Below are 26,017 nucleotides of genomic sequence, written 5' to 3' on the forward strand. Positions count from 1 at the left end.
GAGACAGCAAACAGTCGGGACAATTTACTTGTGTTTAGTTTCAGGAATTACATACTGGGAACTGAGAGAAGCTGGGAAGAAGCTGAGATGGAGAGTGAAGTAGCAGCAACAACAAGCCCCGACAAATGTACAGATGTTAAAGTAGATGTTGACGAGCAGGAGGACACAAACACAAATAGACAGTTAGTATCAGGAACAAAACTGGACATTCTTAAAGAGGAGCATGTGGATTTGAACCCACCTATGGAGGAAATGGACAAAACTGATAGAGTAATTGAAAAAGGCAGAGACACGGAAACAGAAAAGGACCTCAGTTTGTTTATTTCTACTGGTTGTACAGTCATACCAAACAGTGGAGCTGATACAGAGGAAGAGATGGTGGAAGGCAGCAACCTGCATTTAGATAATAATGATGCAAAGACTGATCTGTGGTCAGTGGCAGTGACAGGAACAGGGGAAGACGCTGAAGAGAATCAGTCAAAGTCAAAATCAGACAAACAAGTTCTTTCACCGAGTGAAAAACAGGCCAGGCCAGAGAAAGAGGTGAAAAAGAAAGAGAAGAAGAAACAAAGGAAAAAGAAAAAGGCAGAGGAGAAGACTGTGGAGAGTGAACATGCAGAAAAGTTAACATCACAGTCTGAAAATGATTTACAAGCGGAGCTATTCATTAATGCAGGAGCTGACACAGAATCAAAGGCAAATAAGCATTTGGTGTCAGAGGCTGTGATTTGTGAGGGACAGCCTGATAATGGTTTCGATTTCAAGCAACAGCTGAGTCCCAAAGGAAGGCCCAGCTCCAGCCCCCCGCTGTCCTCACACAGCGGGTGGGATCAACTTACTGACTGTTCACCTGCACCCCACCCGGCTCCCTCACAAAGGCCCCATCAGTCAGATAACCACATCCCTGTAGACACGAATCACAGCTCAGAGAAGATGCCACAGCGGAAGCCATGTGAAACTGGAGACGTCAGCGACAGCCAAAATACACCCACGACACATGTCCAAACTGCAGTTATCAATCCACTCGCATCTGCCGATAGAGGATCAGATCCACAAACACAGGAATCTACAGTTACCACAGATGCGTCCGTACTCACTCAAGAGAAACTGAGCCCACTCACCGATAGTCAAAGTTGTGTGGGAGAGAGTTGTGCAGAGAGTGCCTTTGAAGAGGCTTTAGTGGTGGTTGCTCCGTTGCCACTGACAACAACCACAGTGCCAGAAGTGATAGAAAGCAGTGAAGCAGAGGGAGAAAGCACCGGGTGTAACTCACAGGAGCCGGGAACTAATGTAGCTGTTACAGAGTGTGCAGGATCAGAAGATGAGGAGGATTTGGAGCTAATAGAAAAATGCCTGGACTCTGCAGAAAGAGAGAGAGCAGGAGTCCTGGACACCCCTCCTCAGCTCCCATTAATCTGTTCAGAGGAAAAATGCTCAATTGTACTCACAGCCAAAGAGGGACAGACAGTATCTGAGGAAAGCTGCAGCGAAATGCCACAGAGCTCAACTGAGGCAGAAATTAAGGGAGAGAGCGAGGATAATCACGGTGCGGACCCAGGGAGCTCACCAGCAGAGGGAGGTGACATAGAAAAGGAGCTACTCCTGCTAGAAGCATACATCAATACTTCCCTTGTGCTAATCACTGGACCTGATTGTCAGGCTCAGAGCGCTGAGGACGTGGAGGGAGCAGAAAAAGGAGGAGGAATAGAGGTGATGGAAGAGAAAGCAGGGCTGGCTGAGGAGCACAATTTATTCTGTCTGCCAGCAGCCTGTGCGAGCGGAGCATTATCAGCTGAGACTGAGTTGTATCCACCCACTGATGTTGCAGAGTCACAGCTGAAGTCAACGACCTGGGCTGAGCCAATTGCTACTGTCAGGGAGAGCATCTGCACTGAACAGGACCGTCTTCCAAACCTCTGCCAGGAGCAGCGTGGCGCAGCAATTTTGCCTCTCCCCCCTCACTTTCAGCTGAGCTCCGACAACATAAATGCAGGGGTAAGAGCTGATCTCAATCACAATCTGTTTTCAGAAGAAGTGCTGCCGGTGGGTCAGGGGTGTGAAGAGTCATCGATCACACACAGAGAGGTAAATAACAACTCTGTCTTCCAGTCTATAATTAAACCTGAACCTCTGACTTCTTTGCAACAAAACCAAGTCGAACAGAAAACAATCGACAATCAACAGGTCAGACCTGAAAGTAACACAGCAGAGACCAGGCAAACTGAAACTGCAGGTGAAGCCGAAGCCCACAGCGATAGTGCAGTCTCTGCAGTGGTTGTAAATGTGTGTGGCAGCAGTGTGAGCAACAACAGAGTTCATTTTAAAGATACTGTGGAAGAAGAGGACAGTTCCACACCAGACCTTGGGAGTATGTCAGTGACAGGGATGGACTGCGCCTCTTTACCTCCACTCACCGTGCATGAGAGTTTGTATCACCCGGTTGTAGAGGCCAGCTACAACTTTCCAAATTTCCTCATCCTGAAAAAACCTGAACTATCTATTAATTCTACTCCAATCTTGGATAATGAAGCACGGAGCACAGAATACTCTCTGGAGGCTCAGAAAGATTCCCAGGTGGACAAAAGAGAAGTGGAGACCCCAAAGACCACAGAGAACATTACCAAAGACCAGTCAGGTAACAATGTTCTGGTGGAAAGTGCTGAGGATTTTCCAAAAATTGCTGATGTCTGTGGAAAACAACTTCCCTGTCCAACACAGAAGACTAATATTATAGAATGTAGTGAAGAATCTTTACAAACTGGCGGAGGGGACTTCTCTGATGTTGATCAAGTATTAACTGAGCATGTTCCTACAAACCTGGTAAATACATCTGATACCCAGGCCACTGACACGGACAAGCCTGATGAACAATCCTTATTGAGTGATGCTACTGAGATTCCTGAAGAAAAAGAAGCCAAACGTCTTCCAGACAGCTCAAATTCTGTACTCGTAGCTAATAATAAAACCTGCACCCCTCTAAGTGCTGTCTACTCTGAGTTTCCCACTAGGATTAATGAAACTGATATTTCAGAACCTGAAACTCTCTCTTCGACCTTGACAACCTCTCTTCAGAGTCAGCCTGCTGACCCCAGTTATGGTCTTCCCACCGATGTGGAACAAACACTTCCTGGTGGATCACTTCCTTCAGATCCACCAAAGGCAGATGAAGAGGCTGTCTCCTCGGTCCACTCTGCTGATCAGACAAAGGATGAAGCAGTGACTCCAGAAGTGACAGCGTCTGATCTCTCACTTCCTGTTATTGAGCCATGTGCCAGTAAACCTACATGTGTCTTCCAGCCTCCAGGCCCAATGTTGAGTCACTTGGAACTCATTACGGACTGTGATATCTGTCTTCCTGAGGTTACAGTGAAGCTGAGTGCTGGTAGTGACGGTATAGAAGTCTCAGGAGAGTCTGTGGACAACGAGAGCATGGGAATGACTAAACCAAAGTCTGAGGCTGATGTCAGTTTAGTAGTGGATGAGACTTGTGCAGAGCAAGAGTGTAGAATTTATAATTTGAAAGCTAATGTTGAGCTTGAACAGTCTCCTCCTGTTCAACCTCAGGGTTTAGTAGATACAAAAACTGAACCAGAGTCTGTTGTAGTTGCACCACCAATCTGTGACTCATCAGTTAGGGATGATGCCATAAAACGGGGCCTATTAATCAGTTCTGACCTGCCAATCAAAAAGGGTTGTGATGAAATTAAAGAAGAAACAAAAAAGAAACATAGCAAAGAAGAAGAGACTTTAGAGATGCTCGAGAAGGAGAGAAACGATAAAGAAAAAACAATGGAAAATCTTAAGGCAAATGTTCTTAGCAGCACTCTGCAGACAGAACCGCTGCTACAACCTATTAATGAGGTAGATAAAGAAGAAGCAGGGGGAACTGGAGACATGCAGCCACCAGATAATTATAAAGTAGAACACTGTGAGCCACTAAATGATATTATGGACAATGGAGAAGGGAAAAGTGGAATTGCATCTGGGAGTGGGACAGACGTTTGTTCCAGATCTCCTGAGAGACCACCAGGGTCGCTGGAAGACATGCCTGACGCCCAGTCGAAAAGTGAACCACAGACTGGTTCTGATGTGACATTGCACCAAACTCCAACAGTAACAGTGGAATGCAACTCTGCCAAGAACACAGCACCAGATCTGGAGGCCATTCCTGGCCACTCACCAGATCCAAACAGTTTTGCTCAGCAAAAAGAGGAACAGTCACAGTGTCAGGAACCAAGACATCCCACAGTGGACTTGAGTGAAGAGAGTAACATTCAAAACACTCAGGACTCTCAGATCCAAGAGCTTGTGCCAAGAATGAAAGAGGTAACTGAAAAGGTCTCAGGTGGGGGTTTGTGCCAGACAGAAGTCATAGTGAGTTTGACTCCTGATGACAGCAAAGATAAAAAAGTAGGGGTCAGTCATGAGGAAAGAGATAAAGAGGAAGAAGAACCTGAAAAAGAGGCTGACGGCGTCACTGTGACATCTCAAACTAACAATGATGTTGATGACATAATGACAACAACAACAACTCTAACTGTGGATGCTGGTTCAGTGCCAGAATGTGAGTCTGCAGCTGACGTGGTTGTTAAAAGTCAGCAAGAAAGCAATCTGTCAACTACATGTCAAGACCAACATATAGGAAAACCTGAGAATGCAAACACTGCTGCATCTGTTGAGTCTTCATCACAGCAACATGATACTTCACCTTTGCAGATCTCACATTCATCAAAGGTCAGCACAAAGGCTACTCCGTGTGAAAACCATGCTGAAGAAACGAACACAAAAATATTAAGTGCTCCACCGAAGCCTGTTCAACCGACAGGAACACTGGAAAAGGATTTAATCACTTCTGTGACTGGTATAAGCAACAGTGGAGGAAATGAACAGTGTGATATTAAGGTTTCAGAATCTCAGCCTGCTGAGCTAAAAAGCAGCCATGGTGAACAAACGCCTATAAAAGGCACTGATGTAGAGGAGTTCACAAGGGAAGATGAAACAAATTTCGACAAAGAGAAAGCTCGCAGCCAGCGGAACGAGCAAAGTGAGATAGAAGCAATAAACGAAGCAGCAGAAAAACACAGGGACGTAAATCAGCGCCTGAGTGCTGAGGACAGAGACAGGGGTTCAGTGAAAGCTCCAGACCACTGGGGAACAGGGGAGTCACCCAGCAGCACACGGAGTGCTGTTTGTCATTCTGGGGGGAACACTGCCTCCTTCAATGCAGAGTCACTGTGTCTACAAGATTCATCCTCAGCTGCTCCACCAATCCCTACGACAGGAGAGAAGTCACTCAATCAGGCGTCACCGTCAAAGCCAGGAGATGATGCTGTGACAAACATAACTAATGCTGCTCCGGAAGTTGAAGGAGAATCACTGAATGAAGCCGCTACATGTGTGTCTGTGTCAGAGAGTCCTCATGCTGAAAAACCAGCTCAGCAGCCAGAAGCAAACTGGATTCAAGCCTTAAAAGAGGCTGCGGCCAGCAGTCAGACTGACCAACAGGTTATTACAGAGGAGACCATAAGGTAAACACAAGAGCACGACTTTGACGGAAATATATCTACTTTATGACACAAAGATAACACAGACACACACACACTAAATTACACCAGTCAGTAAAACAAAAACTTTCAATGTGTATGTGTAATAGGTCCTCAGAGGCAGTAATACTTGAGACCCCCACTGGTAATGTGCACCACAGTGTAGTGTAGTATCCAATATAATGACCCATTCACAGATGTTCTCATAAATCTATAAAACACAGAGATTTAAGGCTGATTTCTTGAATATACCTGTCATCGTGTTATCACAGTGTTCACAGTGAACCTTGGACTTGAGTTCAGGAGTCAGTAACTGCACCCAGGCAGAATTAGGTTTAAAAAGAAAATTAAAATTAAGTTTACTTTCATTATTATTGTCTCTGTTTTCAATGTTATATATCCATGGTCTGTTTAAGAGCTTTAAATATTTTATATTCTTGTTTTGACATATTTTGGTAAACTATCAAAAGTTCCTCCTGTAATTCAGTGCTGCCCTTGAGGGTGGCTGTATCAGTACTACCTACTGCCCTTCTTCAAAACTGGAGGGTTTTGGGTTTGATCCCCAAAACCCAAAACCTGTAGTGTAATAGTACAAACCATTCACTTTAATTTTACTGAACTACAAACGCAGAATTTCTGTATTTGTACTTGTGCAGTATTATTTGTATGAAGGTTCTGCAAGCTTAAACCAAAGCTGTGAATGCTTTTTAGTAATTTAAAGAACAATTTAGTTTGAAGGATATACTGTATGTCTCTCTACATTTGTACAGCAGGCCATTACATCAATTATTCTTCAAAAGGACTGTATATGCAGACTCAGTGTTTCTCATCTTTGGCACACAGACCAAGATGTTTATTTGTCCTTGAGGTAGGGGAAAAATGTTGACACATTTTACGAGCCTTCACACCTAAACCTAGTATCAGTTGACCCAGTTATTAAAGAACCTGCCAGGAAGTTTCTCATATGACACTATCAGTTTGAGTTGAGTTTTCAGTGTGGAGTTGCCTATAAAATACAGATTCAAGTGATTTATGAAATGGTGTTTTTAAGTGTTTTCCAGCATTGCAGTGCAATTATGGTCTAGAACTTGTGTAATATATGCAGAGCATGTGTCGATGAATATGGATGAGGAGGAAAAACACAGAGCTACACTTTCTATTGATTTGGACTGGAGTCAGATGACTGTGTCTGTTGATGGACGTGGTGGACATACTGCAGGTCTCTTTATTCAAAGGATGACATCAGCGGTGACATCCTTCCTGGTCTCCAGGGTCTGAATGAGTCTTTTCATCCCCCACACAAGACTCTGCTCATCACAATGCAGTAACAACAGCTACAACAATACAAACACGCCTGTATCTACCATGGTCTTTCACACTGACAGAGCCACATGCACATGCTGTAAGTTTAACCACACCCTTTCTGACCTCCCCTTTTTGTTTTGTTTTTAAGAGCCCTCCCGTCCCTGGAGTCTCCTCAACTTCAGTTTCTCACCCCATCCGAGGACCAAGCTGCTCCCAAGAGACAGGAAGAGGTCCCAACACCAGAGGTCACAACAACAATACCACCTATAAATGTGTTGAAAAAGCCAGTGGATCTTCCTCAACCTCTGAGGAAGTGTGTGGACCTCCCAGAACCACGACAACAGACAGTACCACCGCAAGGCACCAAAGAGGAACCAACCAAAAAAAAGGAGCGTTCAGTAGATATTCAAGAACCAGAAGGAGAAGCAGTGAAAGTAGGAATATCTAAAATCCTAGAAGACGAAAAAGGCACAAAGAAGTTCCAAGAGCAATCCATAAACGAGCTGCCAGGAGACTTGGTGGAGAAACCCGTGGAGATCCAACCCGAAGAACCATTTATACAACCCAGTGAGGAAATTGTAGAGACAGAGGCGGATCAAGATCCTGCTGAGGAGCAACCGGACTCCAGGTGAGCAAGTCTTATTACTGTAATACTGAACCCTCAGATGTGAAACTTTAAAATGCATTTTTCATGATTGGGATAAGAAAAAAACTTTTTTTTTTCCTGTTCAACTCCAGTCCGTTATTACTAGCCAAAATTATGACTTGACACTTCATGTCCAGTAAAATATGTCCACAAAACCTATTTTACTCCTGACCAGCATCTTTTCTTTCAGGTCATATCTGGATCTTTTAAGCCTCCGTTGAATAATATGTAAGGATTATAGCCTTTAAGCATTAGTAACAACAGGCTAACGGGGAGACTTGTAATTTTGTGGTCAACTAGTTTTCCAGAGAGCAACCATAAACCAGAATGATTTGTACTTGACTTTTAAAGACCTGGTAGTTTTCCTGAAATTCTATCATAACATTTCCAGCACTGTAATCCAGGGGCAATTTATTACAGAAAATTTATTTGTTAAACTGACACATTGCCCTGTCTGAGACACTTGAAATTAGATTTCCATGTGCTGAGCGAGTCTACATGGTGGCTTCACTTACCCTTCAGACACTGGGTGTCTGATTCATGTATTTTTTTTTCAACTACTTTTAACAGAATGGGGCAAATGAGAAGGTATCTTACATATTTGTAGAGGTAAAGGTCATGGCAATGGATTTATGTTCTGACATTTTGATGTTCACTTTGATCTCAGGGGTAGGAGAAAGAATAGCTTGAAAAACCATTCCACACGTGCCATTATTTCTTCTAACTGGCTTCAGCATTTTTCTATAGAATTTTAACATCTATCAAAGGGATTTGTCACCAAAGTCCAGACAGTTTCTCCTCACCCTCTCCTGCTGTGTGCTGCATGCCCAGAAACCAGCCCACATGCCAGAGATACACTTGCTGCCTGTCAGTCACAACACTTGTCCCGTCTGCTGGGACGAGGTTTGTTAAGAGCAGGAGGGGAGGAGAAGACAGTGCTATTTCCACTATAGGTTTCATCAATAGCTAAAGTTACACTCACTTATGTGTGGCAGAGACAGTAATGGGACTGCCTGGTCACTGATGTGTGTGTGTGTGTGTGTGTGTGTGTGTGGGGGGGGGCGGCGAGCGGTAAGGGGAGTTTTCCCCCTCCCACAGAGGCCGACCACGCTGTCACTCCTGCTCAGTCTGTGGGGCTTTGTGAAGTGAAGCCTGTAGTGGGAGGAATTTGGGCAGGCTCTCAGTCCCACTCAGTTATTTGCACCGTCCAGACAGAGTGGAACAAAAGCCAGAATTCAGTAGAAGACATGAGCATGTGCTGTGACACGAGTGTGTGTGTATGACAAAGTCATAGTACACAGGGCAGGAATCTTTACGTATGTACATCCTTTATCTCTGTGTGTGTGTGATGGATTCCTTCATGGCTGTGAGCTGGGTGAGTTGGAGAAAATTCGCTTTCTTCTACAGCGTGTTAAAAGTTTTTCTAAGTGGATGCAACAGATGGTCAGTAGGTAACTGGGGCTAATTAGACTCTGCCGGTGCTGACCTCACCAGATGGGCTGTAGGAGAGGGACACAGAAGAAATGTGAAATTACATGTACTATGGAAAATACAGTGTGTCAGAGATACATGTGTTGTACTCCCCTCATTGAATCAGTGATGGCATAGACATCACAGTATATGGGTAAATCAGACAGTACTGAGACAAATTATTATTTCTCTATAGATTCTCCAATCAGGTCTAAACATGCCTCTAAACTGAAAATTCCAGGTTCCATTCAAATTTTGATGGTGATGGGTTAAAAGCAGAGGTCACATTTTGTTGTGTGCAGTGGTGTGCTGTGTCACAATGACAAGGAGTTCACTTTACCTTTGTTTATGGAGTTGTTTATCATTTAGTCACACTGCCTGGAACTTCAGTATTCTGCTACTGTAGCACTTGTTTCCTGTAGATTACACTGCAGTCTGGCATGTGAGGCAAAACGACTTCTGTTTATTCAACCCTCCATCATGAAAGTGGCGGTTTAGACTGATCATCTGGATTGTGTTGTCGAAGTGGAACAGTAGTTTATTTTCCTTTCAAGCGACGGCCTCAAGTGATTGGTTCAAACCAGTAAATTGATGATCCCTTTGCTTAAGGCAAGAGCTCTAACCGCTGATTCACAATGTTTCCTGGCCCAAATCTTTATGAAAAATGAATTCCTCCTATAACTAGGAGAAAAAAGAAATTCTGAGCTGAATGTGAGATAGAGGTGAGTATGCAGTGGAGCAGACCTACAGGTTTTACATTACTTCTGTGATTCTATTCTCATTGTCTGTAACAATGACAATCCCCAGGCTGTAGTACAGTATATGATATTATCCTGTCTCCCATTTTGCCACTACCCACCATTTGAGAAACACTGTGTTTTGAGCCCTCTGTACTGCTAAGTCCCCAACAGTTACCATACATCTACTACATGCTGTTCATTCATTCTCAGGTAGTATTATGGTAGTAAATGTCAGTGCTTGTTAATACACATAATATCTAAAGGCCAATTTTTGTCGTATCATTAAATACAACCACTCCATCTTACAGGCACTGAAGAAGAAAATAGTAAACACTTCCCTGGTGACCAGCTTTGTCTCAGTTTTTTCTTCTACATTGTTGCCTTAATGTGTTTCTGGTAATTATATTGAAGCTGCTGTGGTTTTAGAGGTTGGGTCAGATGTTCTTATGACTTTGCTTCTGTTTCTAGAGTGCATGTGCAGAGTTGGTTGCAGATGCCTACACACATTCAGGTCACATTCAGGTCTTGGATTTGTAAACAGAGGAATGGATCCATTTCAGCAGTGTGATTTCACTTTCTTGCCACCACATATACTGTAACAGACCAAGAGGAACCAGACCTGTGTTAAACATTAACTCTGATGTTAACGCCTCTAAGAAAAACACACACGCCCATTGAACATCGGTAAGTTCTGGGCTTTACTGGAGAAGGAAATGAAGAACAGCAGAACCCTGTTTCAGAAATGAGCTGGAACTGAAATCTGAGGAGTGGACCTGATGCTTGTGCCTTGTAAACATTTGCTAGTTAAAAGTTATTGTTGACTAACTGTTCAATAGAGACGACTGTATGGGTATTTTTAGAAGGGAAACAGAAGGCATGCCTCGAGTGGGTAACAGCTGCCTGGGTGTCCATGTTGTTGCCTGTCAGATTAGAGAACTGTCTACTCTTGATAAGAGTGCTGCCAAATCCACTCCACCAGGTGGAGGGTAGAGATGACAGGAGTCTTCAGACTCCATAGGGAATAGAGTGAAGCAGCCTCTCTGTTCCCTTTGGTGATGTTCTGCCCTCCTTCTCCTGCAGTGCCCTCCTTGCTGATCCGTCTCAGGGAGGTGAAGTTTCTCCTACATTTCCTCCACCTCCTCCTCCTGAAAACCTCCTCCTGCCTGCCACCCCTCCTCACCTCCACAGTAGCACAGAGCCCCCCCCTCCTACTCCCACACCCCCAGAGAGGCTTGTGTCTGAAGGTCTGCTGACTCCTCCTGCATCTCCCCTCTTTCCTCCTCCACCTCCACTTCCAGACCACACCTCTCCTCCTGCAACTCCTGCTCACCAGTGTGAGGACCCCTGTCCTGCTTCTGTGCCCCACCTCTCTGCCTTAAGGTATGAACCTGAACCTGTCTGTTCCTGCTCCTCATATTTTACTGTGAAACACTGATCATTTTCAGGGCAGATCTAAGTGCTGGTGTGGTTTGGTGTGTGCTGATCTTCTGGTCCGTGTTATGTGTGATTGCTCTTATATAAATGTAACCATAGATAGAGAAACAGATTAATAATGGAAAATGATGGACATGTGTGCCTTTAATAATATTGCACATGGTTTTCTCACAGCTAAAGCTAAACTGCATGTCTTTATATATTGTAGTAACAACATTGTAATAATAGTTCTCAGGCCCTGATGCAGACGTGTTCACAGTTTGCAATGTTTGGGAGATTTGATTTACAGATTAGAGTCAAACACACAATGTTTTTCATTCCTGACTTTCCTGGTTAAAATGCACTCTGTTAGTGAACAACACACGTAAGCCTTTGTTTTATTATCCTACATGACAGCATCTGTTGAAAATCCCTGCTTCTAACGTAAATAACAAGAACACATTGGATTAGATTGATTCCACTCTAGGGAAATTGATGGTAAAGAAACCAACACAAAACTATATCTATCCATACAAAATGGACTATAAATTAAGCTGAAAGACAGTTTACCTTCCAAATGAATTGCTTGTCAATGTCCCTGAATAAAACTAGCCCTTTTTTGCAGCTAAAAGTATAAATGTATTCATCAACCATACATTATATAGTAACCCTTTGGTGTTGTAAATTAAAATATGAATAGAAATGAATAACTAAATGCAACGTAAATATAAAACAAAAATGAACGAGAATACAATATTCATATTATATTCCGTATATTTATCCTCATCTACATGATGGCTCTGCACTTTAGTTCCCAGACTTTTTCTTGTCACAGGGAATGACTCAGCCACTTTTAAAGTGCGGTCCTACCGGCAACCAGCAGAGGGTGCACAGCCCAGTATTTTCATTTGAGTGCCAGTGTTTTGTGTTTGTTCTGTGAGTGCTGCAGTATATATCAACCTGTAATTTCACAATATCTAGTTATTTGTAGTGCACTGATCAATAAAAAATACACAGAAAAACTGTGTGAAGCAGACAAAATAGGATGATTATTTATTTGTTTTTATATATTTGACGTATAGTATATGTCTCTTGATTACCATCATATACTAGTATCTATACATTTGGTCAAGGCATATAAAAGTATTTTAATCTTAACAAGAAACTCACATGAACTTTGACTACTAGGTTTATTATTGACGTTTAAGAAGGTCACAAGGTCAGTGGCAAAATATCTTGAAGCGTCCTTCTGTAACTGAAATTACTGCTGCTATTTTTATCGTCATAATTTTAAGGAAGCAGGAACAGCTGAAGTTGAACAGTTAAGAAGAGATAAGAAGTAAGACCAGGATGGTTTGGACATGTGCTGAGAAGAGATAGTGGAAATATTGGACAGATCATGTTGGAGTCAAATTTGCATCCCGGCCCAGAGAGACTTCGTGGATGTAGTGGAGGACATGGACGTGGTTGATTGTTCTTTTTGCGAACAAATCACAACTGCCAAACCTGTTAGCTTCATCCTAAATAAAGAATATTTAAATGATTCACATTTTGGCATTAGGTTGCCTGGTTACCACCTCTTCAAAGCCTGTTGTGAACAAAGTAATGATGAAAAATCAAATTCAAGAGAATTTTACGAGTGAGAAATGCATTTTTAACCATAATAGAAAACATGGTTATAATAAAAAATGCATGCGATTGTTCATAGACTATAAGAGACTTTATTTTTAGACTGACATGTTCAAAGAGCCTATGTTAAACTCCTGCATGCTTAACGCTTGTGCATCGTGGTGACTGTGAGTCTTCCTGAGTGCCTTAATGAATCTTTCAGATAAACCTGCCACGGTCACTTCTCCCTGACACAGGGTTTGCTGAATTTTTCATTTCTTCACTTTCTTTAGTCTGTACTGCAAGGATAGACTCTTCGTGCAGTAACAAAGGGAGGATGTTTGGGCTGAGAATAGGAAGTCTGTACTACACACATGCACACACACAGACAGATCCTTATCTGCCCATATACATCACTGTTGTGTTTAGGGAGTGTGAACTGCATCACCGATCAATATTTCTGCTCTTGTATGAGCCTGTGTTGAAAGTTAGAAGTGAGTGGGCAGTGTTGGACCTGTCCCCCTGGGCTGTGAAACATCGAACAATGGCCTCATCTGAGACCAGGATCACATCAATACATGCTTTAACGGACTTCATGTTTACATGCAAACAGAACCAAGTTTAAAATGTAGTGTTAGCTTGGACTGAGTCTGCCTCCTGTGGACTAGTTAGTGCAGTTCAGTTGGTTCTTGGTTCTTTTAAGAATCTTTACAGAGACCTACTGTAGATAACATCTGACACCTGAAACCTGGACACAGCAGGTTTCTGCCACTACAACTGCTGCAGGCTGCAGTCTCTGTTGTACCGGGTTCTCGTTTTCCTCACTTTCCCATGAGCACACAATGGATTCATAGCTCTCATGTTTCCATGGAGTCACATTCTCAACGCTGCTTGACAATCAATGGAAATTTTTTGGAGCCCGTGCCATATCCCGTGGGACATGTATTCTCTGTATATCACACAGTTGAAAAAAAATCCCCCAAAACAAACATGAAATATTGGCTGATACAGCAAGATATAATATAGATACTGTAGTTCTCTTCCCCGCATTGATGAAACTGGGTGAAAGTGCCAGGAAGAAGGGATTTGACATTGAACCACTTTAAGTCAGATTTTTTATTTATCACTGTGATTATAGCTGCAATTTCAATGTAGATAATAATTTATGAATTAAAGTTCTTAGGCTGCTTAAGTGTAGGACTTACTGTAGTGTTTTGGTCAAAGATGGAACTTGTTCAATTCCAAGATCATCTTTGTACAATCACATTATAAGTATGACTGACTTCTTTTCAGTTTGTCCAAATGTGTTTACTTTTGCAATATTCATGTTACTGCTGGGTTTGTTTGAAACTGATTATAACTGAGCCTCACTCACCCACACTGACCCACACAGGGTCCTCCATATACATTCTATTTCCTCAGAGTCTTTTGTTTACTTCAACACTCTGGTTGACCATGCTGTGTGCTGGAATCTTCCATTGTGAGAAACGGGGGCAGAACACATAACATTTTCACCATGCAACATAGAGATAAGAGGGGAGGATGTTGTCAGGACAAAGGCGAAAGTAATGGTATGTAATCATGAAAGATATAAAGGAATAAATTGACATTGTGGGGAAAAAAAGCGCCATTCTATTGCCTCGGTTGTTTGGGGGTTTGCTATTGTTTGCCCCTGCTGCATTGTGGAGGTAATGGAGAGCGGAAAAAAAACAGCCTGTCTTTTTAAAGGCACAGGAGGCTGCTGTCAGGGGAGAGAGTGGAGGAGAGAGGGGGGAGGAGGCAGTTAGAGCAGCAACACAGCTCAGTGATATCAGAAACCAAACAGAGAGAAGGAACATCACATTCACAAGCAGCACAGCAGGATTATCATTCAGCTGCGTTATTTGCTCTGGATCTTCTTTTCCTCACATTTTCTCTGGTCTTATTCTCGGTGTGACATGATTCCATCCCCCAGATGAAATCGTGGAATGTTGTCATATCAGGGAACCACGCACGCTGTGGCTACAATGAGGAGCTCAAGTCGTAATCTTCCACAGCTTTCCCTGTGATGCAGGCTGGTCCGGCTCGTCTTCCTCTGCACTGCAGCACAGTTTTTTACTCCGCTACTCTGACACAAGCCGCCTTTTCTGCAAAGATCAGAGTCGGAGCAGAGGTAGCCTTTTCTTGGGGGGGGTAGAAGCAGGTGAATGTTGCCAAGGAGCTGGAGAGTAAAGCAGTCTGGGGGAGGCGGGGGGGCAAAGCTAGTGGAGGATGGGAGCCAACGAGTCCATGGAGCAAGGACAGACCCCCTGTCCCACTCAGGAGCACATGTGAGTCTGGTTTGACCTGCTCTTCCCAATGTGTCACATGTGAGCTCATGTGAATGTAATGTTTTTGTGTCAGTTTTGTGCCTAAACATTTATGTAATGCATTGTGTTTTCATTTTTCCACCTAAACCAATCCTAGACCAGAGCAGCAGAGTGTCGTCACCGTGCTGTGTGTTCTTGGGATGTAAATACAGGATGAGAACAAGATCACATGCATGGGCACATGAACATTAGTCCATGTAGGAACTGTCACAGAGGAGGAACAACAGTGTTCCAGTTTAACCTGTGGGAATGGGATCTAGGTAATGAGTACAGTCAGAGCCTGTGGGAGGCTGGTGGGGTGATGTTATGATCCTGAGTGAAGGAGGGCATGTCTGCCTCTGTGGGAGTAGGAGCTGGTGACGTTGGCGAAGTAGAACGTGCTGAGTGGAGGGTGAAAAAGAAAAGTTGGTAAAAAAGCAGTGATTGAGAGAATAAGCAAGAGTTGGTGTCGGAGAGGGAGAGTGTGCTCCAGTTCGCCGTTTTATTTTTATCACATATCTGCTTCTTACACTGGGATAGAAGAAGCCACCGGAGGGAAACGGAGTGAGCAGTTAAGAAATGAATGATTCATGGCATCAAACATACATACAGTCGTTCTTCATTTAAAACCACTGCTATATTTAGAGTGGACTGGTGACTAAAAAGCAGCAACAGGATCAATGAGGGTGTCACACAAAAACAATATATTTTACCAAATATTGCACAAATCTGTAGAATAAGACAAATAATTAGTATATAAAAATAAAATTCTTAACATTTCATCTGTGTATGTCCAATCTAAATAACGCCACAAATACTACAAGTAATAATAATAGATTTATTAGTTTTTTCAAACACTCATCACTTGGCACTTTGTTTTTTATTAATTCATTAATTTATGTTTTTAAAGGCCACACATCAGTATTTTCTCCAAAGAGATTCTTCTACTTGTTATACTTGTTATTTCATGTGCCATCTGCTTGGAGTCAAAATCTCAGATTAGGGTAAATAAGGAATTACGTTGAGATTATCTGTGTCTCACACTGTTTTGTCTGGAACTGTGTCAAAAGCATCAATATTTTTTTGTTTTGTCTTCAGGACTATCAGAAGGTTCACAGTGATTCTCCATACGTAAAATAAAAATGTCTAAAAATAAGGAGTCAATGCAGAGTAAGTCGCTGCTGCTCTATAATAACAAAGCCTTGTAAAGCCACATGTTCCTCATCTGTGTGATGCTTCACTGTGTACAGTGGCTATGACGTAGAGTCCTTAGCAGAACAGGAGCTCCCTCTGTTGGCCTGACATCCAGCTCTTTTGTTGTGCAACCAAGACCAGACACATTCTGAAGCTTTTCCAACAAAATGGATTTGTCCAAACTCTGTGCTTTTCATTAGCCTAATTGCTAACAGCAGGACATAAATCACTTTAAAAAGCTGGCTTTTGGAGTTCCTACATTAAGAATAGATAAAAATGAAATAAGACACAAGTGGCACCAGGCAGATAAATAGAGTAGAGATTGATGAAAAGTAAAGAGATTACAAGCAGAGAGATGGGGGTTTGAGGTGATGGAGGCAGCTGTTAATCTATTCAGGTTAATCACATGTCTACTTACAGACCAGCATCCACACACCATTTGTCTATCACTCCACCATCTTTTCATCACCTGCTTCAACCCTACCCAGGAAAATATTCTATTTTATACCAGTGTCAGTGCAGTCAGTTTTCTGAGGAGCACCACTGTCTGTTGCTCCAGAGCTGTGGAAGCTGTTCAGACAGGCTGTGTTGGCTCTGGCTGTGGGAGCAGAGACATGTCTGGCTCCCTGAATCTCAGCGCCTATCTACGTCATGCTGCACAGCCTCTGTCTCCAGGCAGTCATCTCAGTCTCCGAGAGGCTGCTATTAACTGCTCTCTTTGTTTCTATTCGCCCCCATACACCCTTCTGCAGACGGGGTTCCTGCTGTAGCATAGTCTGTTTCTATCATTTAGAAACCACTGGCATGTAGCATCACTGAAGAGAGATGATTTAATTTCAAATGGTTTAGAAGTGTGCACTAAACCTAAACCATAATGCATATATTTAATGACTTCTAATCAGCATCCTGTCCATCAGAAGAGTGTCAGTGAAACGTGTTTTCTGCGTTGTGTGCATCTAGCTATTCAATCTTCAGAGTAAAACATATGGCAGGGACAAGCTCTGGTTACCACAGCAACACAGTGTTTGTAGGCACATAAAAACATGTCCCTCTGCTTTGACAAAGACTTGGTCCTAAGTTTTTATTTTTTGCTGCTCATTTAGTGTTCCCACATCATACCACAGACAAAAACATAATAATTTACATTTGACACAGATCAGAAGGTCATGTCTCACAGTCTTAGTACCTGGTCCAGATGGATCTGCAGACAGACCAGTCAGAGGATCAGCACTGAGGCCTAACAAAGATTACAGCTTTGGTTTCCTTCTCTGCCATATGTTGTCTCAGCTCATATCACAGCACCAACAACAGGGCTGTTTTGACAGTTATTGATCCCAGAATGCACCAGACTTAATAAATATAACTGTATTAAACAGCATTTGGATTTTATTCACTGCTGGTGTTTTGATTTGGCTTTTTAAAAATGTGCCAGACTATAAAAAGCTGTGATAAATGTATTGATTTAAATTTATTAAACTTTATTTAACCAGTATTGGGGCTAGTGCTGTGCAGTGGTGGGTTTGACCTCAGCCTGTCTTCGAATCCCGTTGTGTTGTATGAGTAAAAAAAATCTTTGTCTTTTCATCCTTATGGTGCATTTAATTGCCCCCAGTGGACGGTTGGAGATACCATGAACCTTGAAATTGAGTTGTTTGATGAACTGCTGACAGTGAGGCTTATTTGCTGTTGCTGTGTGTTTAACCTGCCCTATGTTCACATAGGATTAGAACCTCCATCTCTGCTGTTACGTGACCTCAGGGATCGTACACACATTCTCCATGACAACAGTTCACACTCATTTTTATAGAACATAATATTTTTGATACTTTACTGGCTGTAGTACGCCTGCAGCTGTATGGTCTTTTATTTGAGCCGTATTTTATGTGTGCATCTACAAGTCCACACAGGGATGGATGCCTTGAGGTGATCCCTTATAGAGGAATCCAATCAATATTGTTAGTGTATGGGTAGACATGACGTTGGTTCTACAGCAATGTCTCCATTTTCCTTCCTACATCCTCTTTTTGTTTCTTATTGGTGTACACAAAGATGTCTAAAACTGTAGGTCTAAATATATGCCAATCAAAGTACTTTAGTTAGGTGTGTGCAGATAAAAGACCATGATAATACTGATAGCACAGTATACTGATAGTATCACCACTGTTCTTAATATTTGTTCAGAGGGATTAGTGTGATAGAGATGAAGAAAAAGAAAGATTGTTTAGGAAGTTAACTGGTTTTCTGTTTTATAAACAAACATACTGATCATTTGATTGGTTACTTGCTTTTTCCTTTGCGTCTTTGCAACACAGGGGTTTAGAATGGAAGGAGGGAAATAAAGAAAAACTAAGGAAAAGGGGTTGGGTGGTGGGTGGTGGTGGTTGTGGGGGGCGGGGGGTACTGTGCAAGAGCCTGCAGAATGCAGGAGGTGACATTCTGTAGGCAGTCTCATTTCCTACAGCGGAGGAAAAGGAGACATACTGATGTGGATACAGACACCAGAGAGAAATATAGGGCAGTAGACTGATGATAAAGGCAGGTGCTGGGTAGAACATAGAGAGAACAGGGGGAAGGCAGGTGGAAGGCTGCACACTCTGAGGAGTCGTCTACCTGTAAGTCGGGCAGCAACAGCATCAGCATCAGCATCAGCAGCACTGTGGTGTTGGGAGGTGTAGCCCTCTAGCAGCCATGGCAGTGAGTGCGTGGCAGGCTCTGTCTCCACTGCAGTGGGCTCGATGGGGCTGGGATACTCTGCTGGGAGGGGCAGGGGACGGAGACAGTCCGAGCTCGGATCCAGCTCTGGGGCTGCTTCGGCGTCTCTCCTGGGGCTCTTACCATGACGGCATGATCAGGGCTTCTGGAGAGCCGGTCAGACAGAGGTGAGGCGTTATGGTGACGGATGTTATTGGTAATTAGTAATGGATTAGTGGGCTTTATTTTTAGGTTAGGGTTTATGCTTGGCTGTGATTTTGGATACATGTTTTATATGGATTGTTTTTTTTCTTGAAAGATAATAATTATTTTTATTGTCAGTCTGTTGTTTTACATTTGCATACAGCTCGCGCGCGCGTGTGTGTGTGAGAGATCATTGCTGTGTGGCTCAGGTGTCTTAAATGTGATGTCAGTTTTCATCATTATCTTCCTAAAGCAATAAAAAAAACTAAATAGCTTCCATCCATTTGATGTACTGTTTAAATAAAATAAAATCTATCATAATATACACTCACCAGTTGCATTGTCCACTTCACTTCAGATACATCCTGCTATTACCAGGTGATGTCTCATTGAACTTAATTTTTATTTACCCTCGTTCTTCAAGAACATGTTACAAACATTTCCCTAACGTTTGACTCCATGTTGACATGAATGCCCCCGATAGCCTCTGCAGATTTTAACCTGCACATTCTTGGTGAGAATCCCGTTTCATCAGTTTCTCAGTTCGGCCGGTGAGGTCGGCTGATACATTGACATGAAATATTTTCATTGTCACTTAAATCACCTGTCTTTTCATGGTGTGTGGAACCCATTGATTTTGATTACTCTGCTCATCATCACAGCTCCAGTGATGTCTGTGTTTCACAGCAGCCTTGACTTAATATTTCCCACTCTGTCCTCTGTTTAAGGAGCTCGGATTCTGAGGGAGCCTTTGAGACTCCAGAGTCTACAACTCCAGTCAAGGCTGCCCCTCCCACGGATCTTCAGATCCAGCAGCAGGCATCTGATGACAAAGACACAGTAGGAAGTAAGTATTCCTTATTATGACGTAACTGTAGCTCAGTACAACATTTGAACAGGTAGGGTAGAAAAAAGGATAAGCATAGTAGTTTGGCACCATCTAGTGGACAAAGAAGGACAGCTTTATCATTATTCTTTAAAATATGAACAGTATTAAACAAACTGAAACAAACTTCTGATATGTATTACACATCACTCCATCTTTTGCAGCAGGCACCTCCATCACAGATCCTGTCCAGGAAGTGACATCAGCTGATCTGCCATTTACTCCAACTAGTACTTTTGATGAGAACAAACCCATTGCAGCCAGTGGTTCATACAACTTTGACCTTCTTTCTTCAGATTCAGCAAGTCACACACTCACTCGTTCCCTCAGCTTTCAGGGGGCAGAGGTCGACAGCTCTGGTCAGACGGATCAGTCAGCAATTGGTTTCCGACCACATTCAGAATCCTTCAGTGTAGGCACTGAGAGCGCCCCAGGGACACTCCATAGGCCCAGGAAAGTCCGCCCTGGGTCTTTGAAAAAGAAACCTCTTCTCAGACAACAGTCCAACCCGGAGAGTCCCCAACCCGACTCATCTAGCAGCACACCAGAGCTCAAGAAGAGAGGCAAATCTAGAACTGCTAGCCCTCTCCTGGTTCAAGAGGAAGCAGAGGTTGGATCTGCAACCTCAAGTCCTGGCGGTACACTTCTAAAGACCAGGAAGGGCCACATTGAAACTCCACCTCCTCTTCTAGAGGAGACCAGTCAAACCAGCGAAGACAAAAGTCCCGTCATTCCTGTCTTACCTCTATGCCACGAAGAGACACCCCTCCCTGATAGTGCCAGTGTCAAAGAAGAGTCTCCCATCCCACCCGGTGCCTCCTATAAATGGGATCCAGATAACTTTGAGAACATCAACCCCTTCAGTACTGGAGGTAGTAAAATTGCCAATTCCCCTGTACTGGGTCGTAAAGATCCTTTGTGTGTCTCCGCTGTCGTCTCAGAGTGTCCCCCTGTCCCCATTGAGAAGCCACCTCAACCCTGTCCCACCGCTAGTCCTCCTGCACATGAGCCAGTCACTGGTCCTGAAGAGCAGCCAATCCTCCCCAAGAAACAGCCAGTAAGGCTGGAGTTTGACTACTCAGAGGAGAGTGGTGAGCACCAGGCCTCTACCCCACCAAAGAAAGTGGGCAAGAAGTCTGGTGCCAAGATGCCTCTGAGGAAACCAAAGTTGGGGCTGAAGAAAGCTCCTCCAGCACAGACGGAACAGCTGAACAATGACTCTCCAGCGACCCACAACGGCAATGAGGATGAAATCGTAGTCCCTAAAGCATCTTACAACTTTGAGCCCGACAAGTGGGACGATCCTAATTTCAACCCATTTTCCTCCAAAAAAGGAATCAGCAACTCCCCAACAATGTCCAGACAGTCTTATAATTTTGACCCAAACAACGGTGATGATTCTATAGACCTGTTCAAATCCTCAAATAAGATGTCCAACTCCCCTCCAAAGGCCTCTGCCACTTTTGAAATTTCATCAAATGACAATGACAATGAAAATGACAATGATAAGATTGGAGATCTGGAGGACCAAAACCAGAACAAACCTGCAAAGAAGAAGAAAACTCCAATCAAATCGTAAGTGCACACGTTACTGAATGAGTGCAGTGTTACTTTGCTTTGAATGTCTGGTCTCTAGATTTAGTCTTCTTGTCTACCATGCTATGGGGTGTCCTCTGTCTGTCTTTCTGTCACCTGTGTCTGTGTGTATTTTCGTATGTCGCAGGAAGTCCAAGCGTGTGTCCTCTCTATGTTGTCTGTTGTAAGTACAGGGGAAAAAAAGCTATCCACACTTTTCTGACCCGTTCTTACTTAAACTCAGCATGTGGCCCAGATGATGTCCCACTTCATGCTAACAGTAACACCGAGGTCCTGTTTACCCACCATCAAATAATCCAGTTTAATGTTGTCCCTTTTAATGTTGAACGCACAACACGACACATTCTAACATTATAAAGTGAAATATTTTGAAAAAATTATAAATTTTAATTTAAACAAACCATCAGTATTGCACAGCAAACTGCTCTATTTGACAAAGTCGTTTTATGAATATATAGCACCCCCTGCAGTGGAGACAGATGACCTACATGCTCTCTGTTCTAACAGAATAACAAAGTCAGCACCAGGAGGTTGAAGAATCTCTAAAGGAACAGAAATTCAGGAAAAGTGGGTTAGTGCCACCTAGCTCTTTCTCCTGCAGGGGGTGCTGCAGCATTAGTAGTTGAATGTCATGGTTCATGAATTAAATATTTGCACCTTTTCTGCACGGTTTTCAAAAGAGACGTATTGACAGAGCAGTAAAAAAGCACTTCACATCACAGAAGAAGATGTTGAAGTAGTACTTTTACAGTGTACTGCAGTTCTGAGTGCCTAAAAATAAATAAATAAGCAAAGGCAAACAGCAGGATTCCTGCAGATAATCAAACAATCTCAATAAGGTATTATTTAAAAACAAACAAACAAAAAAGCTGCAATTTTTTGTAACATTTTCTTTTAATTTGGAATATTACCAAACTCTTTTTCTCAAACAGTTTTTTTCTAGTGACAGTCTAGTGTGTAGGCACTTTAACTTTCTCACTTTGACCATTTGCTGAATAAACGTGGGCAACATCATTGTATATGTAACACTTTTAATACTTTTCAATATATTCAGAAATACACAGATAACAATAATGCATTTAAAAAATGTAACATTGTATTAAATTGATTGTATTCCTGTTTTGTAATTTTTACAATGTTATATTCACTTAACCTAAAAGCCTCCAATGCAACAGAAAGTACTCAATGGCTGGAGCAAGCAAATGCATTTTTAACAATCCAGGCCAGAATATGTCTGTTACCAAACATATAAAGCCTTCTTCATAATCAGTTATCTGCTTAGTTAATTTACTCATAAATGCATAGATGTAGCCAGGAGTTCCACATTTGAGGCAAAGTTAGAGTTAAAGAGTTACTTAATAAACTAATAAACTTTTTTGCACAGTTGGTGACTTCAGATCTTGACTTTTTAAAATTATTTTTTCTCAGTAATACTTTCAGAGTGAAGAGGTCTCCAAAGAAATCACCCCTATCTGATCTGGCCCAGGTGTGTAATATTTCATATTTCTCCACTTGACCATATATTTATATACAGATACTGATTTATTTTGTGTTATGTGTTACAGGATCCTACACAGGCAGATGAGCCTTCCGTCCTCCAGTCGCAGGACGACCATGCCACAGATGAGGAGAAGTTGGCCTCTTCCACTAACCACAAGTGGGCTGCCCGGCATGACATGGACAATGATTTGGACTCAGATCGACCGTCAGCCTTTGTTAACGAGGACAGTCTTCCTCATCAGAATATAGGTAGGTGGGGCTCAAATGTTCTCTGTAGTCAGTTATTGTCAGATTATACTGTATATGGTTAAAACCTAGGGTTGATGTTTGTATGTACAGTAGGTACAGCCTCTGGTTTAAGTTTACATAATGTCAAACATGTGCAGTTCCTGTCGGTATAAAAATCATTGACTTTTCTTGTAGTATTGAAAAAATAAAGCCTACTGTTCTGTAGAACGTCTCCAGTTTGTGTCAGTCATGAATGAGAAGACCTGTCTCAGTCTTTGATTCCATCAGCCCACAGTCTGACGTTTACTAAAATCTCTGTGGGTTTGTGTTTCTGCTCAGAGCCAGACTATGAAATAGAGTACATGGAGAAGATTGGCCCCTCTGGGAATGTGAGTAATTTTGTGTAATCGATATTTGTTTTGTAATAAAAGACCGTGCTGTTGACGTTTGTTAATTTAACACACTGCTCTGTCTCTTAGCCACCGGCTGTGAAGAAGCCATCGTTGTACCTGAAGCTCGATTCGGTCACTGACAGCTTGACCAATAATACGGGTGCGCGTGGATCTGAGCCCAGCTCCCCCTGCACAGGGTACAACACACTAACACAACACTGTTGTTGTAGAAATATGTCAAGTAGAGTGTGCACATTTGCTGTCTGTGCTTCATGATTCATTCTGCAGCTTTAAGCCCAACATTGTTTTACCAATAGTGAAGGATGATTTTTGACCTAAGTTTTGTTTGTTTTTTGTATATTTTATTTGTGTTTCATTATGTAAGGTAAACTCAATAGTTTCATTGTATTGTCTACAAAGTACTTTCAGAATACTTATGTTTTCAGTTGTGCTATATTTAACTCTCTCTCTCTCTCTGTCCCTCTCCCTCCCTCACCCTCTTTCTCTCCCTCCTGTATTTCCTATTCAGGAGTTTTGAAGAGATGGAGGCCCAGATCACTGCAGGTATGAAGACACCAGTGTTGAGTTCACGTCCTGGTCCTGAAGGTTCTTCTGGGGACCAGAGCAGAAAGAAAGAGGCGAAGTCACTGAGTAGAACAGAGAGCACAGAGAGGGAGGAAAAGGTGAGTCCCACACTCTCATGATGATTCGGCAGCCTTCACTTCTGTCATTTCTGTGTTACATGTTGTCTCCATCATGTAAGACAAAGTTGTCCGTTTTCTCGTCACACCATTTTCACCATGTTGTTGTTTAGCCACAGTAAGGGGCACAGTTGTGTCATAGCCCCCCTGTAGGATCCGACTCAGGTCTCAGCCAGTTATGATTCCCATTATAGCCATGGCACTAATAACAAATAACCAGTTCACTATTATGTACAGTACATCCTAACTAAACTAAGAGACTCAGCTCTAGATGCTGCCACTTAAAACACACACTGCTTGCTTTGCCCTGCTGATCCCTGCCCTCCCCCTGCCCTCCTCCTGGTGCCATTATAGTCCTCTGGCCAGGGCGCCATGGAGGCTCCTGCTCCTGTTCTGGCCATCCCCCTGTTAGACAGGCTGTCTGACTGTGAGGATCCCCTGCAATACCTGGAGCCTGACCTGGCAGAGACCAACCCCACTGCTTTCGCCCAAAAACTACAGGTGTGTTTGCAGACCACGGATGACAGAATAATTCTTTTAGGCCATTTGTGGCCCTGATGTGTGACAGCGTATGTTCTTGTCTTAACATTATTCCCATCCTGCACATTCACTTTCCCACTTTTCATCCTGATTTCAACTTACTCTGTAAAACACATTGTGCTCAACTCTTTCTATATATATATTTTTTCTTTGCTCTCTCATCCTTGGGCCGCAACTCCTCTTCTCCATCCTTGAAATTCATCAACTTCCTTCCAACCCTTACTTTGAGTGCGGCCCAGGAGGAGCTGGTACTTGCAGCCTTGAGGATAGAAGCTCTGCAGGTAGCCAAAAACATCTCTCAGTGCCCCTCCCTCTTCACTGTAACCCCACAGGTACTGCGCTGAGTCAGCCTGCACCTGCTGTATGACCGTGTGTGTGTGTGCGCAGAACAGCTGAGCTGCATCTCAAATTGAGTATAATCATAGATGTGTGTCATGATACATGACAGTGAATGCAGTTTGAGTGTGCCTCATCCTGCCTGTCACCCTCCCTCAGCACAACATATGGCCTTTTTACTACAATGGCTGCAGCACAGCATCCATGGTCCTGCCTCCTGTCCAGCAGCCCTGACATATTCAATCTGTAACATGGCTTAATGTGTCCAGCTCCCATCCCAGACCAGCATCCAGTTTAACTGCTTAGAATCAGAGTGTTGTGCCTTGTTAGTGCCCTGCCGTTGTGCATGTTGGACAACATCCATGTTGTCCACACAGGCTTACATGAATGTGACTGAGAGCGTCTCATAAATATACAGTCTGAGCCGATAATACACACAGTTGACAAATGTCCGGTTTAATATGTTGTGTTCTAATTACAGAACTATATTGATGTGCTGTCACTTACTATTTGTTCTAGTTCTAGTGGGGAACACAGCCTGGCTAATCAAATCTAAAGGGTTCCACTGGTTCCTCAACTAAACACCGCTGCAGGTTTTCAACTAATTCAAAGTAAATCGTTAGCATAAAAATGAGTTTTTCGTTGTTGGCAGTTAAGACTATTACGACTCTTTCCACCTGTACAGCTGCAGTCTAAG

At 42.9% G+C, this 26,017-nt stretch overlaps 1 protein-coding gene across 9 annotated transcripts in view; it reads left to right on the forward strand.

The window, feature by feature from the left end:
* tacc2 (transforming, acidic coiled-coil containing protein 2) overlaps positions 1–26,017 on the forward strand; it is a 37,629-nt gene that overhangs the window by 5,804 nt on the left and 5,808 nt on the right. For 3 of the 9 annotated variants that reach the window (XM_025060730.1, XM_025060731.1, XM_008322221.3), the window contains 12 exons: positions 15–5,528; positions 6,997–7,476; positions 10,785–11,084; positions 19,870–19,988; positions 20,192–21,602; positions 23,052–23,109; positions 23,189–23,372; positions 23,691–23,740; positions 23,831–23,940; positions 24,273–24,426; positions 24,799–24,945; positions 25,224–25,316. In XM_025060730.1, coding sequence (XP_024916498.1) covers positions 15–5,528; positions 6,997–7,476; positions 10,785–11,084; positions 19,870–19,988; positions 20,192–21,602; positions 23,052–23,109; positions 23,189–23,372; positions 23,691–23,740; positions 23,831–23,940; positions 24,273–24,426; positions 24,799–24,945; positions 25,224–25,316 — 8,620 coding nt within the window. The remainder of the gene's footprint in view (positions 1–14; positions 5,529–6,996; positions 7,477–10,784; positions 11,085–19,869; positions 19,989–20,191; positions 21,603–23,051; positions 23,110–23,188; positions 23,373–23,690; positions 23,741–23,830; positions 23,941–24,272; positions 24,427–24,798; positions 24,946–25,223; positions 25,317–26,017) is intronic. The other 6 variants (XM_025060732.1, XM_025060733.1, XM_008322224.3 and 3 more) reach the window with 3 other exon arrangements.

This window comes from Cynoglossus semilaevis, chromosome 12 (assembly GCF_000523025.1).
Source record: "Cynoglossus semilaevis isolate Cse_v1.0 chromosome 12, Cse_v1.0, whole genome shotgun sequence".
Classification (NCBI taxonomy): domain Eukaryota; kingdom Metazoa; phylum Chordata; class Actinopteri; order Pleuronectiformes; family Cynoglossidae; genus Cynoglossus; species Cynoglossus semilaevis.